Genomic DNA, 17,665 nt, shown 5'->3' on the forward strand with positions numbered 1-17,665 from the left:
AAAAGACAGAGATATGAAACAAAACTACAAAAAGAGAGCTTGCTTTTGTTCTTGTACGACTGCCAGGTATTGGTATTACTTTTGATTATTTGGAGGTTATTTGGTTTTGAGGAGAGAGTATCTTTCAGTGCCAAAGAAATTTGTTAGGGGGAAACAAATTGTGCAATAGTGAAGATGAGCAAGCTAGCTCATCCATGAGCCTACCTTTTACTTACAGTTTACTCTCTTACAGATACTGCAGGAGAAGAGGCTGGGTACGATCCACACTCATTATGTCTGTCCCACAAACAAGCACTTCTAAAGGGAAAGTCATGCTTAAAGAATATAGTGGACGCAAAATTGAAGTAGAACACATTTTTAAGTGGATAACTGCTCATGCAGCTTCTCGGATCAAAACCATTTATAATGCTGAACATTTGAAAGAAGAATGGAATAAAAGTGATCAGTATTGGGTAAAAATATACCTATTTGCAAACCTTGACCAACCCCCAGCTTTCTTCTCTGCACTAAGTATAAAGTTTACCGGAAGAGTTGAGTTTATTTTTGTTAATGTGGAAAATTGGGACAACAAGAGTTACATGACAGATATTGGTGTATATAACATGCCATCATACATTCTTAGAACTCCTGAAGGAATTTACAGATACGGAAACCACACAGGTGAATTTTTATCCCTTCAGGCCATGGATTCATTTTTGCGCTCATTGCAACCTGAAGTAAATGATCTGTTTGTTTTGAGCTTGGTTCTAGTTAATCTTATGGCTTGGATGGACTTATTTATCACACAAGGAGCAACCATAAAGCGATTTGTGGTTCTCATAAGCACTTTAGGGACATATAATTCTCTATTAATTATTTCCTGGCTACCTGTGTTGGGCTTTTTACAGCTCCCTTACTTAGATAGCTTTTATGAATATAGCTTAAAATTGTTGCGATATTCCAATACAACCACACTGGCTTCATGGGTAAGGGCAGACTGGATGTTCTATTCCTCACACCCGGCCCTGTTTCTCAGTACGTACCTTGGACATGGTTTACTAATCGATTACTTTGAGAAGAAGAGACGGCGCAGCAACAACAATGATGAAGTCAATGCCAATAACTTGGAATGGTTATCAAGTCTGTGGGACTGGTACACCAGCTACCTCTTCCACCCGATTGCTTCTTTTCAGAACTTTCCTGTAGAATCTGATTGGGACGAAGACCCTGACTTATTCTTGGAGCGGTTAGCTTTCCCTGACCTTTGGCTTCACCCTCTGATACCAACTGATTATATAAAAAATTTGCCAATGTGGCGATTTAAATGTCTTGGAGTCCAGTCTGAAGAGGAAATGTCGGAGGGTTCTCAAGATATTGAAAATGACTCAGACAGTGAGAGCACAGACACTTTTAGCAGTGAAAAGGAAGTATTTGAAGATAAACAAAGCATAGTTCACAATTCTCCAGGAAGAGCAAGTCACTGTGATGCTGAGGCTTGTTCATGTGCCAATAAATATTGTCAGACCAGCCCATATGAAAGGAAGGGGAGGTCATATGGATCATATAATGCTAATGAAGATATGGAACCTGATTGGTTAGCTTGGCCTGCTGATATGCTGCACTGTACTGAATGTGTTGTTTGCCTAGAGAATTTTGAAAATGGATGTTTGCTAATGGGGTTGCCTTGTGGTCACGTGTTCCATCAGAATTGCATTGTGATGTGGTTGGCTGGGGGCCGACACTGTTGCCCTGTTTGCCGGTGGCCTTCTTATAAAAAAAAGCAGCCATATGCACAACACCAGCCCTTGTCAAATGATGTCCCATCTTAACCATGTGCAATTTGTCCTTTATAAGCTTTGAGTATCTTACAGCTTGCCTTTTTAATGTTAGTCACAATGTTTTTGTGGTTTGAAGTTTAGTTTAATGTTAGTGCAGTGACAGGAAATACACATTATGCTAATGTTGATAATTACTTGGTTGCCTTGTGTGTCAATTGAATGCATACTTAATTGTAAAAATTTTTATTTACAACATTGGAAATTCAGAAGTTAATGTTCTTTGTAAGCACAAAAGAAGTATGATAGAAATTTATCCTAGCAAGACTTTACGAGGTAGGATCAAATTCTAATGGAATTGAGGCAGTTTCTTATCCTAAATGTTTCCTCCCTTTTTACAATCTCTGTCCAGCACCTCTTGGTTAAATAATGTATGCTCTGAGACATGAAATTAAAACAGACCTATGAAATAAATTATTTTAAAACCAGAAGATTACAGTTTTTCCAATGTTAAATTGTTTTTGATGAGGTGACTGAATGCTATAGGTGTTTTGCTGGTTTGTTAATTTCACAGGTAAGTCAAATGGAATCCTTGACTGTAAGTATAAGTATGCTGCTTATACTGGCCAGAGGTGACATTAGTCAGCCTCTTAGCTTGGTTAGCGTTGATGGGAAGGAATTTCATGGTGGGCTCTTTTTTTTAAGTATTAAGTCGTTTATGAGTAGTATATTAATCTAAGTAAAATCAACTGTACCATGTTAGCCACATGTTGATTACTTATGTTTTTCCTAACTTTGATTTTGAAAAATTAAAAAACTACAGAAAAATTGGAAGCAGTACAGTGAACATCCATTTCTCTAATTCACCAAGTGTTAATATTTTGTTACCTTTGCTTTATCTTCTCTATGTGTATATTTATCTTTTTTCTTTTCTCTGGTTTGTTTTTTGTTTGTTGCTGATCCCTTTGAAAATAAATTTTAGTCACCCTGATTCTTCTTTACCACTGAATATATCACCATGTATCTCCTAAGAACAAGAACTTCTTTTTACATAACCACCATACCATTATCACACCCAAGAAATTTATTAACATTGACTCAGTAATATTTAATATCCAATCCCTACTTCCCACTTGCTTCCAAAAATATCCTCTATATGTTTTCATTTTATTTTTATTGTGAACCTCAGGCAAGGTTCGTGCATTGGGTTTGGGCTTCTTCCTTTCATCCTTCTCTCTAAAAGCAGTTCCCTGCCTTTTTTTTTTTTTTTTTTAAGTCTTTCCTGATAAATTTTTGAAGAGTACAGGCTAGTTGGCTTATAGAATGTTCTACATTCTGGATTTGTCTGTTTCCTCATGATTAGATTTAAATTAATACTGCCTGGGTGGTATCTACCTCCCGTTTGTATGACATCAGAAGACATTTTGTATCAGTTTGTCCCATCATTGGTGAAGCTAAATTTGGTTAAAGTAATATGTTTCCATTGTAAGATACTTTTTCACTTAAGAGGGAACCTGTGAGGCTTGTGAATATCCAATTTTTTTTTAAATTTTTATTCCAGTATAGTTAACATTCAGTGTTATGTTAGGAACCCAATGGTTTTAACATCCACTGATGATTATTAGTCTAAATCAGTTATTAAATAGGAGTTGTACCATGGCGATTTTCTTCTTCTTTTTTTTAAGAATGGTTGATTTAGGGACTGAGCGTGGGGGCAGGGATGGGGTGGGGTCAGTAGGGGCAGAGGGGGAGAGAGAGAGAGAATCTCAAGCAGACTCCCTGCTGAGCGTAGAGCCTGACTCAGGGCTCAGAACCACGACCCTGAGATCATGACCTGAGCTGAAATCAAGAGTCAGATGCTCAATCGACTGAGCCACCCAGGCGCCCCATAACGTGGGGATTCTCTAATTGCATCCTTCATTCTACATTTTTTAGCTGGCATTTGTGTGTGTGTGTGTGTGTGTGTGTGTGTGTGTGAAGAACAGCTATTTTTCCATTTTTCTTTCTCACATACTTTGAATATTATTGGACTTACTGTCTTTTTATATTCAATGTGTTAAAATTCATTATTCTTTTTGATTTCTGAATCCCAAATTTGGTAAGTGGGAGCCCCTCTAGGCTCTTCTGTGCTATTGATATATCCCTTTCAGTCTTTTTTTTTTTTTTTTAAAGATTTTATTTATTTGACAGAGATACAGTGAGAGAGGGAACACAAGCAGCGGGAGTGGGAGAGGGAGAAGCAGGCTTCCCGCGGAGCAGGGAGCCCGATGCGGGGCTCGATCCCAGGACCCTGGGATCATGACCTGAGCCGAAGGCAGACGCTTAATGACTGAGCCACCCAGGCGCCCCTATCCCTTTCGATCTTGAAGTGCTTGCTTTTTGACACAAGGTGTCCCAAGCTCACTTTATATTTTCTCTGGCCCAGCACTGTGATCAGGTCTGAGTTTCATGGTGCACTTTTAAAATCTTTTCTTGACTGCCCCCCAAAATGGTAAGAAAATATAATTTTCTTACTCTGAATTACTGCTGGGTTACTAGCAGAAACTTTTTTTGTTTGTTTGTTTCATGGTAGACGGAGCCTCATTTTCATACATTAATGAAAATATTAAGGACCAGCTATTAATATTTGGGAGCTCTTTTAAATTTTTAAATAAAAATGCAAACACTGCTCCTTGTGCTTTTAATTTTCTTTTGAAAAAAGGTAATCATGTCCTAGAGTTCTACCGTTGGTTCACTGCTCTTTCATGTTTTCAGTGGATGTCCCCAGTCTACATGGCCAAAGTCCCCTTCCCACGTCTCCAGTTTTATATTCAGCCATCTGCTGAACAGCTTCTCCTGGGTGCATTTCAGTACTTAGTAAAACAGCTTTTCATTTTCTCCCCTACCCCCAGTCCTCTTAGGGTCCTGATTTCAGTCAATGGGTCATAGACCCATAATATTGTCCCATTATGAAATGTACACAAAAGTATAGACATTTTAAAAGACAATTAAAATTTCTCCATCCTGGGGCACACACGTCACACATTGGAGACTACTACCCTAGAACATAAACCACAATCTCCTTACAACCAGCTTTCAAGGCCCTTCATAATCTTCCTGGTTGACTTCTTAGAGACATCATCACACTCTGGACTGCTTATCTCTCCAGGCCCATGCTCTGGTTTTTCTCAGTTTGGTGCTTTGCTCTCACCTCTACCTAGTGTTCTCATCCCTTCTCTGGTTTGTCTGGCTAGATCCCACCTCATCCAGAAATTCTACACCCTCCTGCCCATCTTTTCCTTCCCCACCAGGCTTATAAAGAGACAAAGATATCTACACTGAAAGCTCAGGCAGCTGTCATCTTACTCAAGTGATCAAACTTAGTATCACCAACAATGGAGCAGATTGATACGTGCCCTTCTTCTAATCTTAGTGGTATCTTGCCCTTTCTTGGTACATGCCCTTCTTACATCCCACTGATACCTTGCACACGTCTGTCATACTTAACTGCATTGTCTTGAAACCATGCATGTGCGTCTTTTGGGTGAACTACTTTAAGGGAGCACCTGTGCACTAATCTAAATATCCACAGTGCAGGGCATAAAATAGATACACATTGTGAATGTTAGACACATAGTAAAAATAATACAATGAGGGGCACCTGGGTGGCTCAGTCGGTTGAGCAACCGCCTTCGGCTCAGGTCATGATCCTGGAGTCCCGGAATCGAGTCCCACATCGGGCTCCCTGCTCAGCAGGGAGCCTGCTTCTCCCTCTGACCCTCCCCCCTCTCATGCTGTTTCTCTCTCACTCGCTCTCTAATAAATAAATAAATAAAATCTTTAAAAAAAATAATAATAATATAATGAAATTGGGGAGGAAATAATTGCCAGAGGGTCAGGTCTCCAGGGAAGCTTGACTCATCCCTTAATTGTTAAGCATAGCAAATAATGCTTTTGTCAGATTTTCCTGGAGGTGGAGAATTGAAGGAAATATTCAAGGTTGACAGACTCTAAACTTGAACTGTGTTTAAAAAGAAAGTTCGAATTCGTAGAGCAACCTATTGAATTTAATGAACTAAATTTTCCAAGTATGTGGGCTTTGTAGTTACTGAACGCTGGTTAACTGTAATAGTAGGATACATGATTGTGTTCTGTTCAAAAGTTTTTCTACAGTCTTCTCTCATGTTTTTGTGTAAGTCTTTCTTTAAGGATAAGAGATCCCTGAGGGCAGGAGTAATGCTATAATCTACTGTTATATCCTTAACATATTAGACCCAGAGTCAACATTCAGTAATTATTGGCTTGAATTTTAAAAATCTATTTTAATTTTGCCCTTTACCAAACTTTTTACCACCCATCTAGTGTAGGTAGAAAAGATAAATTATATTTTTAGTACCCATTAGTACTGACAAAGACCTCAGTATTTATGGCCTGCTCCAAGACAAAAATATTATTATTATTATTATTTTATTATTATTTTTGTGTGTGTAGTCCCATACCTCTTTTCATCTCCAGATTATTTGGGAGCCTGGAAGATTATTCATGTAGTCTTTCTCTTTGCTCCCACGTTTTTCCCCTTGACCATTTTATTATTACTTAAAACTATTCAAGGGACAGGGGCGCCTGGGTGGCTCAGTCATTAGGCATCTGCCTTCGGCTCAGGTCATGATCCCAGAGTCCTGAGATCAAGCCCCACATCGGGCTCCCTGCTCAGCAGGAAGCCTGCTTCTCCCTCTCCTACTCCCGCTGCTTCTGTTCCCTCTCTCGCTGTGTCTCTCTCTGTCAAATAAGTAAATAAAATCTTAAAAAAAAAAAAAACTATCCAAGGGACAAAAGGTAGCAGAAGTGTTGGGTCCTTTTTGCTATTGGATTTGATTAAAATTTAGAGAAGAAAGAATGGAAATTTAATTGTTAAAATGACATTTTGAATCATCTTTTAATCATTCTATTCTTGTTCTTGTTGCCAAAATTTAAGTATACTGATTAATGTTCAATTTAGGCAATCTCTTTGCTTAATTTTTTGTGCCATCTACTCACCCAAAGTTTTTATCGATTCGTATATAATAAATCATCCCTGTGCAACAGGTGGACAAGAAGGAATCCCCACTTAATAGGTGATTGAAATTCAGGACAACCAAGGTAGTTAAAGATATGACTAGGACACAGCTTCCAAATCTGAACGTCTTCAGGGCCCAGTGAAACAGGCTTAAGGAGGAGTGGGGGGGGTAACAGTGTGTTTGCTCCACCTAAACGTACCCAAATATTTTCTTAAAAGATGACGTCAGCAAGTCAAAGCTGTGGTGGATTCTTTAAAACCTCTGGATAAGATTCTATCTTGTTCAAGTCTCTACCATATTTTCACTTAGAAATAAGTGCATTTGTGGAAAAGACAATAGGAATAGTCTTTTGTCAAAATTACATTATCCTTTATGCTGATGCTAAATGGTGTACTTGTTACTGTCAAGTTCTCTTAGTTTATGTAATGATGGAATGATAGGTTCTTTATATTATATGCTGAACAAATGGTGCTTCAATATTCTCATTTATAGTCTGTTTTAAAACACACTCTTAGAATTGACAATACCTAACTGAATTTATAACATATTTACCTAATAAGAACAAAAATAAGCTTAAAAGTAGAGAGGCACCCAAACAGATGTCAAAGGTCAGGTACTACCTGAGGGTTTTCTTTTTTTGTTTGTTTCTTTTTTAATTCATTTTTTCCAACTTTATTGAGATAAAATTGACATATAATATTGTGTAAGTTTAAGGTATACAATGTGTTGACTTGATAGATATATATTGCAGTTTGATGACCATGGTAGCATTAGCTAATACCTCCATCACACCACATGATTTGTAATAACATTTAAGATCCACTCTCTTAGCAACTTTCAAGTAAATAAATACAATATTTTAACTATAATCACAATGCTGTGCATTAGATACCCAAAACTTACTCATCTTCTCACTGGAAGTTTATACACTTTGACAAACATTTCCCCATTTCCCCCACCCTCCAGTCCCTGGTAACCACCATTCTGCTTTCTGTTTCTATGAGTTTGGCTTTTTTGTTCTTTTTTTTTTTTTTTTTGTAGATCCCACATATAAGTGATATCGTATAGTTTTTGTCTTTGTCTAACTTACTTAGCATAATGCCCTCCAGACCCATCCATGTTGTCAATGGTGGCAAGATTTCCTTGTTTCTTGTGGCTGAATAATATTCCATTGCATATATGTGGTATATACAATGTGGTGGTCCAAATACAGTGGAATATATACCATATTTTTATCCATATATCTGTTGATGGACACTTAGTGTTTTCTTATAAGCATCTACTGAGTGAATGAAGAATCACACAGATGCTTACTCAGAATTTATTCTTACTTTACAAAGAACTTGAATGAGCTTGGTGATTTAGCTTCCCAATCTATAGAATAGAAACTACACAGAGAGTTTGAAGTAAGAGGTAGACCCTATTAGAGGCAGGGCAGGCAAAGAAGTGATAGTTACAGTAGTTTGACAGTTAGAGGTAAAAGGTATTAAGAAAAAAAAAAAAAAAAGACCCAAACACAAAACAGTAGTTTGTGGCCAGTAAGTACAGTGTCTCCTGAGAGAATATCACTATCTTACCAACCGATTCTGTGTTCCTCCAGAAAAACATTTTACCACTGCCACTTGCACAAGAAGTCAGAAAAATTCATTTTTTCATATTCAAAATTGTTTTAAAACTATTAAATTTTAAAATGTTCTGAAACCTTAAAATGTTTCAACAAAGTAAAAAGTTTCTGTTTCCTGGAAAACCCATTTAGGGAGATGGGTTTGGAAAGACAGAAATCTTGTTCCTTGCCTCCCTTATAAAAGGTTAACTCCTGGCAGTCTCACCAATTATCCATAACATGCTGCCAGTTGTAGAATCGAAAGATGATGTTCATGTACAATGTATATTTAGTCACCCTCACTACTGTTGGTAAAATTCTATGAGCTCTTCTCATTTGGGAATGTACTTTGAGACCATCATATATTTGTTGATAAAGCAGGGTCTGGTGATATATTTCCACATGGGTAACTTATTTGGGGTTTTATGAAGTCCTTTCACAAAAACAAAGTAGTTGGGTTTCAGGCCAGCAAAACAGAAGTTAGAATTCTGGTATTTTCAGGGCTGCTTTTGTCTTTATTGTTTAAATGCTCCCCATTTAGTTTTACTTAATTCCTGAGTCAAGTGGCTAAAACAGTAGGTTTCTGGAACAAAATGCCTCAAGCTGACTCCCAGCTTTGTTGCCAGAGGCTTGGGTAAGAGAGCCCTCTTGCCAAACACAGCAATATTTTGGGCTTTTAAAGCAGTATTGTTCAAATTATTTGTTAGTATCAACATGGTGGACTGTGACCAAACTTGATGTATATTGCTTTGCTTTAAAAGCACTTTATCTTGTCTGATGAGAAGGAAAAAAGAAAGAAGTGTGTCGTTCTTAACAGTTTTCCTGTTTGTTTGTTTGTTTTCCTGTTTAAAATAATAGAATCTGAGTGTCAGAAGCAAATGTGTTTTGTCCAATCTTCTGCCTTAATTTAGGTTGTGGATGTCCCTGTCATGAATAAATTGGCACACTCATCATCTAACAAAAGGCATGCTACATTTGCAAAAACCTACAAACAGTCCACCTGCCAGGATTCACAAAATCATGCAGTTACCTGGCAATATAGCCATAACAGGTGCTGAATGCCCAGATTTGGATACATTCCACATCACCATGGGAAGGAGAATAAAATCAGGAGTTCATCTGTTAAAAAAAAGCTAGTTCTAATATAACCTCACTCTGAAATATAATATGATATCTACATCTATTCATCAAAATGGCACATATTTAACCACGATTTTTATTTAGAGAGAAACCTGTGAACTGTAAGGTATTAAAGCCCAGCCTCATGAGTTCAGCGACCAACTCATCCAGTTACCCTGAATTATCTCCAAAACAGGGAACAGGGGAGACATGAGATCAGCTTTCTTCTACTTCCACTGACATATTCTCTGCTGTTACTGAATCAGGGCAGATCTACACAGACTACTGTATTTTCATGACTGGGGAATGGTTGAGAGGTAAAAGATCGCTTACGGCATAATATGCACCAGACTGGGTTATATAGGAATTGGAGAAAGGACCCGTCATTTCAGAATTTTCTGACAGCTAAAAAAGACTACAGGAATTAATTCAGTTATATTCCTTTAATGCTAAGGAGGAATATATGTAATTAACCCATTCTGGGAAAATACATGCATTTTATTTAGAATCTGGTAATCAGACCTAGAGTTTACTCAAACAGCTTGGAGTTCTTGGTCCAGGAGAATGTGGTGTTAGCTATAAGATGCTTGTTTATCTGAGAATTAGTACATAGTTTGAGTGCGGACTAGTGTTTCTGAAATAATATTCCCAAATGGTGAACCATAGGTAGAAATCAAAAAAGGCTTTTGATGCCTCATAACTTTATTGATTAACTAAAAAGGGGAGAAGGAGGACAAGAGAAGGATGGAACAAATGGACAGTACCTTCTCCATCTATTCCTTCTTTAACCACTTCCAGTCATTCAGGGAAAATACATTCTTTTCTCCATTTAGTTAAAGTTTTTACTGAAAGGCAATACATCTCCATAAAAGTATATAAATATTTAATGTGCAGGTTATTAATTTCTCATAAACTCAACGCTCACATAACCCATCACCCATATCAAGAAACAGAGTAACTGTCACATCCTAGAAACCTCCCCTGGTTTCCTCCTTGTCACGACTTTCACCATCCTTCCCAAATTTAATCTCTATGACAACTTCTTAAATCCTGGGGTAGTTTTGCTTATTCTTGAATGATATGTGAATGGAATCCTGTAGTATGTTGTATTTTGTGTATAGCTTCTTTCATTTAAAATTGTATTTGTGAGTGTCATCTCTTATGTACAGCAGTACTTCGTTCATTTTCATTACTGCATAGTGTTCTATCATCTGAACATACCACAGTTTATCCATTCTATCAAAATAGACATCTAGTTTGTGCTCGCTTCAGCAGCACATATACTAAAATAGACATTTAGCTTATTTCCAGTTTCTGACCATTGCAAATAGTACCACTATGAGCATTCTTGTATGTGACTTCGGTTCACATTTTTGTTGAGGGTAGAATTTCTGAATTAGTATGCCTATGTTCAGTTTTGGTAGACACTGGCAGTTTCCTAAAGTAGTTGTATCAATTTGTATCCTCCCCAGCAGTATATGAGAGTCCCAGTTGTTCTACATTCTTGCTAAAATTTGATGTTATAATTTTTTTCATTTCTGAAATTCTGGTGGGTATATAGAGATATTTCTTTGTGATTTTAATTTGCCTTTCTCCAACAACTAATGAGGCTGAGACCCTTGTCCTATGTTTACTGGCCATTTGAATTACCTCTTTTGTGAAATCTTTTGCCCATTTTTCTATTGGGTTGCTGTTTGTCTTTTTTGTTGAATTATAGGAGTTCCTCATATATTCTGGATATAAGTCCTTTGTCAAATATATGTATTGCAGATATTTTCTCTCAGTCTGTGTCTTTCCTTTTGGGAAGAAGAGAGGGATTTTTTTAAACTGTTGTGTGTGTTTTTTTTTAAGACTTTATTTATTTATTTGAGAGAGAGCAAGTGCATGAGCAGGGAGGAGGGGCAGAGGGAGAGGGAGAAGCAGGCTCCCTGCTAAGCAGGGTTGCAGGGCTCGATCCCAGGACCCTGAGATCATGACCTGAGCCAAAGGCAGATGCTTAACCAACTGAGTTACTTAGGTGCCCATAAACCATTTTTTTCCTCAGAAAATTTTAATCCCAGGGGTGCCTGGGTGGCTCGGTTAGACATCCAACTCTTGGTCTCAGCTCAGGTCTTGATCTTGGGTTTGTGAGTTCAAGCCCCGTGTTGAGCTTCATGAGGGGCATGGAGCCTACTAAAAAAAATTTTTTTTAAATCACATGCAAAAGTGGAGAGATTCATACAATGAATTCATACAATGAATTCCCATGTAGCCAATTTTAACAAGTCTCAACTCCTGGCCAATCAATTTCAGCTATTATCCCCAATAAAATCACTCTCTTGCATTGCCCTAATCTCTCCTTTTGTTTCATTATTAACCTTTTAGGCCTTTATTTCTTTATTCAACATTCATTTGTTTATTATTCACATATATTTGGATTAATTCCAGTTGAATTTTTTTTAAAGATTTTATGTATTTGAGAGAGCACGAGCAAGCACGGTGGCGGTGGGAGGGTGGAGCAAAGGGAGAGGGACAAGCCAATTCCACGCTGAGCATGGAGCCCCACGAGGGGCTCGATCCCACAACTCCGAAATCATGACCTGAGCAGAAATCACGAGTCCGGGACTTAACTGTCTGAGCCACCCACACACCCCCAGTTGAATTAATAATTAATGAATGCGTTTTGTGCTTATAGTACCTGTGCTTTCTGCATATGGTGACTTTATTGACCACTCCCTCCTTGAAATTCCTTTCCCTCAGTTTGGGAACTACTGAGGTAGTTCTTTGGTACTACTCTACCTGGTTTTCCTCCTACTTCTTTGATCCTTTTTAAAAAATAATTTCCTTCCTGGGATCTTCCTCCATTGCTTTTTCAGAGTTATTGTTCCTCTAGAGTTCTGTTCCAGTTCTCAATTCATTTGGGTGATTTCATCAATACTCATGTCCTTGACTCCTACTTATATGCTGATGGCTTCTGAATCCACATCTCCAGTTCAGAACACTCTATTCAACACCAGGTCCCTTTATAGAGCTATCTGCTGGGCATTTCACTTGGATGACCCATAAGCATCCATGGTAGACTTGCTGACTATTGTTCTCCCCCTACCCTGTTATCTATTCTCCCATTCTTCTGTTACACTAGAATTTTAGCTGAATAAAGTCCCAGCTATCAACAATATTTCTCAGCCCATATTGTAGTTAGGTGTGACCAATTGACTAAATCTTGACAGTACGATATAAGCAAAAGTGATACGTGCCACTTTGGGATCTTGACTTAAAACATTGGGTATATGTGTTATCACTTTCTCTTCTCTACTTCCAACCTGCCAGATAATGGTGATAACTTAGAAGTTGGGTGAAATAAGTGCACAGAAATGCCTTACCAACCTGGGTCTCTGAATGACCTCAAACAGAGCTACCTGGCTATGGAGATTACTAGACTCTTCCACAAAACAAACTTCCATTTAATTTAAGTCATTGCATTTTGAGGCCTCTCTATGATAGCAGATTAACCTTTAACTATGACAACATGTCAATCACATCATATCCAAAATTTGCTGATTATCCTTTCACCTAAATATCCTATGTCTATAGGTCCATTATGAATAAAAGCTCCTGCAGTTACCTAGTCAGTGTACCTGTCTCAACCAGTTTTCCTAAATGCAGTTCCTACTACTTCTTAAAATAACTCTGGATTTCTACTTCTGACCATGATGGAGTAACTGGTACTGGACTGGTCTTCTTGCCATAACTATAAGTCCAGACAAAAATACATGAGCAATTATTTTCAGGAAGTGGACAACAGGCAATATAAGGCTGAGATTGCTGAGAGGAGGGAAACTGACAGGGAAAAACCCCATGATTACTCAGCTCTCTGCCTAGGGCAATTTCTTGACTGCAGTACACAGAATTCAAGTCCAAACAAAGCACAGTGAGAAGTTCCACTGAGATTCAGCTATGATGTTGTATGTATTTACAGTTCATTTTTTGTAGTGCTGTATTAATTAGTATATTATTATATGAATATATCATAATGTATATATTCATTTGATTGCTGATGGACGTTTGTTTCCAGTTTTTGCCATTATGAATAAAGCTGCTTTGAATATTATACATGTCTTTTAATGGACAAACACTTATGTTGAGTATATAATAAAGGATGGAATTGTTATATCATAAAGTTAACACATATAGTTAGCTTTAGTAGCTACTGCTGAAGAATTTTCCAAACTAGTTGTAACAACGTATACTCTAACCAGCAGTATATGAGTCCCCATATTTTTTTCCAGCACTTGATATTGTCAGTGCTTTTAATATTAACCATTCTTGTGGGGATGTATTAGTATTTACTTAATGGCTTTAATTTTTATCTCTCCAATGAATCATGAAGTGGATCATCTTTTCATATTCTCAATAGCAATTTGAAGGTTCTCTCTTGTGAAGTGTCTATTCAGGTATTTTGCTCATTAAAAAATTGGGGTGGGCCTATTGTTATTAATACGAAAAAGTCCTTTATATATACTAGATATGAGTGTTTTTATTTTGAAAATATAAAGCAGTTTTTGGTTTCCCTTTTCACCCTCATCTTTTGATGAATAAAAGTTCTTAATGTTAAAGAAATCCAATTTAATGATTGTTTTATAGCTGTTTAAAATTTGTGTTCTGTTTAAGTCATCTTTGCCTACCCCAAAGTCGTAAAGATATTTTCCTGTTTTGTTCTAGCAGCTTTGCTTTTTTACCTATCATATTTTAAAGATTTATTTATTTATTTATTTATTTATTTATTTATTTATTTGAGAGAGAGAATGAGACAGAGAGCATGAGAGAGGGGAGGGTCAGAGGGAGAAGCAGACTCCCCACTGAGCAGGGAGCCCGATGCGGGACTTGATCCTGGGACTCCAGGATCATGACCCGAGCCGAAGGCAGCCGCTTAACCGGCTGAGCCATCCAGGCGCCCCTACCTATCATATTTTAGTCTATGCTCCATCTCAAATGAATTTAGTATGAGGTAGGGATCAAAGTTCTTTTTTTTTTTCTTATGGGTATCTAAATTGACCTTATGGAATTTAATGGAAAGAATATCATTTTCTCCACTGAATTGTGGTGGTATTTGTTATAAACCAGGTTCTGCTACTGGGTTCTCTATTCTGTTCCATTAGTCTCTATAATAATTTCACACCAACACCACACAACATTAGTTATTAGAATTTTATAATACTGTTGATATCAGGTAGCATAAATCTTCCAATGTTAGTATTTTGCATTTCCAAATAAAATTTTCAAATTAGCTTATCAAAATTCACCTCAGAAAACCCTTCTAGGTGTTGGGATTGCATTAAATCTATAGGTCACTTTGGGTGAATTGATGTCTTTACAGTACTGAGTTCCATTTCATGAATATGGTATATCTCTCCATTTATTTAGATATTCTTTAATTTCTATAAGCAGTGTTTTATAGTTGTCTATAAAGGAGTTTTGTATATTTTCATTCAATTTATTCCTAATTGACTTTTATGACATTATCAATAATAGTGTCATTTTATTTATTTTATTTTAAGTTTATTTATTTTATTTTTAAGTTTTTATTTAAATTCCAGTTAGTTAACATACAGTATATTAGCTTCAGGTGTATAATTTAGTGATTCAACACTTACATACAACACCTGGTGCTCATCACAAGTGCACTCCTTAATCCCCACCACCTATTTAACCCAACCCCCCACTGACCTCCCTTCCGGTAACCATCAGTGTGCTCTCCATAGTTAAGAGTTGGTTTGCCTCTCTCTCTTTTTTTTCCCTATGCTCATTTGTTTTTCTTAAATTCCACATGTGAATGAAGTCATATGGTATTTGTCTTTTTCTGACTCACTTCATTTAGCATAATACTCTCTTGCTCCATCCACGTCATTGTGAATGGCAAGATTTCATTCTTTTTTATGGTTAAGTAATATTCCGTTGTATTTATATACCACATCTTCTTTATCCATTCATCAGTCAATGGACATTTAGGCTCTTTCCATAATTTGGCTATTGTAGATAATGCTGCTATAAACATTGGGGTGCATGTATCCCTTTGAATTGGTATTTCTGTATTCTTTGGGTAAATACCTAGTAGTGCAATTACTGGATTGTAGGGTAGTTCTATTTTTAACTTTTCAAGGAGACTCCACATTGTTTTCCAGAATGGCTGCACCAGTTTGCATTCCCACCAACAGTGCAGGAAGGTTCTCCTTTCTCCACATCCTCACCAACATCTGCTGCTTCTTGTGTTGTTGACTTTAGACATTCTGACAGGTGTGAGGTGATATCTCATTGTAGTTTTGATTTGTATTTTCCTGATGAGTGATGTTGAGCATCTTTTCATGTGTCTGTTAACCATCTGTATGTCTTCTTTGGAAAAATGTTTATTCATGTCTTCTGCCCATTTTTTAAATGGATTATTTACTTTTTAGGTGTTGAGTTTTATGACTTTATATATTTTGAATACTAACCCTTTATCAGACATATCATTTGAAAATATCTTCTCCCATTCTGTAGGTTGCCTTTTAGTTTTGTTGATTCTTTCCTTTGCTGTGCAGAAGCTTTTTTTTTTTTTTTTTTAGATTTTATTTATTCATTTGAGAGAGAGAGAGACAGACCACAAGCAGGGGGCAAGGCAGAGGGAGAGGGAGAAGCAGACTCCCCGCTGAGCTGGGGGCACAACATGGAGCTCAATCCCAGGACTTGGAGATCATGACCTGAGCTGAAGACAGATGCTTAACCATCTGAGCCACCCAGGTGCCCCTGTGCATAAGCTTTTTATTTTGATATAATCTCAACAGTTTATTTTTGTTTTTGTTTTCCTTGCTCCGGGAGACATATCTAGTAAGAAGTTGCTATGGCCAACAACTTTTATTTTTTAGTTGTTGATTGTATATAGAAAGAATGTGTTTTTGTAGATAGCTTTTTTTAAGCAAGAATTGTGTTAAACCTGTATGTGTATATGCAGAACACTGATAATCTTCACTATGTTGGGTTTCCAATCTGTGAACATTGTATGCGTCTCCATTTTATTTAGATCTTTAATTCTTTCATGATTCTGTCAGTGTTATGTAATTTTCAGCATGCAAGTCCTATACATGTTTTGTTAGATTTATACCTAAGTATTTCATTTTTTGAGTGGTTGTAAAGGGCATTGTATTTTTAATTTTGGTGTCCACATGTTCAATGCTATATATATAGAAATATCATGTAAAATATTTTTTGTACATTTGTCTTTTATTCTGTGACCTTACTGAAATCACTTTCAGTTCTAGGAGGTTTTTGGTAGATTTCTCAAAATTTCTACATAGACAATTATGTCATCTGTAAATAACAATTTAATTTCCTCCTTTCTGATTTGTTTGTCTCTTATTTCCTTTTCTTATCTTATTGCAGTGGGTAAAACTTTCAGCACTAAGTTGAGTAAGAGTGGTGAAAGTGGATATCACAGAGGTTGCTGCCTGTGTTCTCCTTTAGGATTTTGATGGACTCCTGTCTCACATTTAGGTCTTTCAACCATTTGGCGTCTATTTTTGTGTGTGGTGTAAGGAAATGGTCCAGTTTCATTCTTCTGATGTGGCTGTCCAATTTTCCCAACACCATTTGTTGAAGAAACTGTCTTTTTTCCATTGGACATTCTTTCCTACTTTGTCGAAGATGAGTTGACCATAGAGTTGAGGGTCCATTTCTGGGCTCTCTATTCTGTTCCATTGATCTATATGTCTGTTTTTGTGCCAGTACCATACTGTCTTGATGATTACAGCTTTGTATAACCTCTTCGACCTCAGCTGCAACAACTTCTTCCTAGAAACATCACCAAAGGCAAGGGAAGAAAGGGCAAAAATGAACTATTGGGACTTCATCAAGATAAAAAGCTTTTGCACAGCAAAAAAAGTCAACAAAACCAAAAGACAACCAACAGAATGGAAGAAGATATTTGTAAATGACATATCAGATAAAGGGCTAGTATCCAAAATCTATAAAGAACTTACCAAACTCAACACCCAAAGAACAAATGATTCAACCAAGAAATGGGCAGAAGACATGAACAGACATTTTTCCAAAGAAGACATCCAAATGGCCAACAGACACATGAAAAAGTGCTCAACATCACTCGGCATCAGGGAAATCCAAATCAAAACCTCAATGAGATA

The 17,665-nt window shown here is 37.1% G+C and overlaps 1 protein-coding gene across 3 annotated transcripts in view; it reads left to right on the top strand.

The window, feature by feature from the left end:
• The window catches only part of LOC118007890 (charged multivesicular body protein 3), a 103,611-nt gene that overhangs the window by 18,092 nt on the left and 67,854 nt on the right, over window positions 1-17,665 (top strand). For 2 of the 3 annotated variants that reach the window (XM_035001111.1, XM_035001112.1), the window contains one exon: window positions 233-2,571. The exons of the other annotated variant lie outside the window; for it this stretch is intronic. In XM_035001111.1, the coding sequence (XP_034857002.1) occupies window positions 233-1,808 (1,576 nt within the window). In that variant the 3' untranslated portion in view covers window positions 1,809-2,571. Of the gene's footprint in view, window positions 1-232; window positions 2,572-17,665 lie in introns of those variants that run through there. 3 annotated transcript variants of the gene reach the window in all.

The sequence above is a fragment of the Mirounga leonina genome, unplaced genomic scaffold (genome assembly GCF_011800145.1).
Source record: "Mirounga leonina isolate KUSES-001 unplaced genomic scaffold, KU_Mleo_1.0 Mir_125, whole genome shotgun sequence".
In the NCBI taxonomy this organism is placed as follows: domain Eukaryota; kingdom Metazoa; phylum Chordata; class Mammalia; order Carnivora; family Phocidae; genus Mirounga; species Mirounga leonina.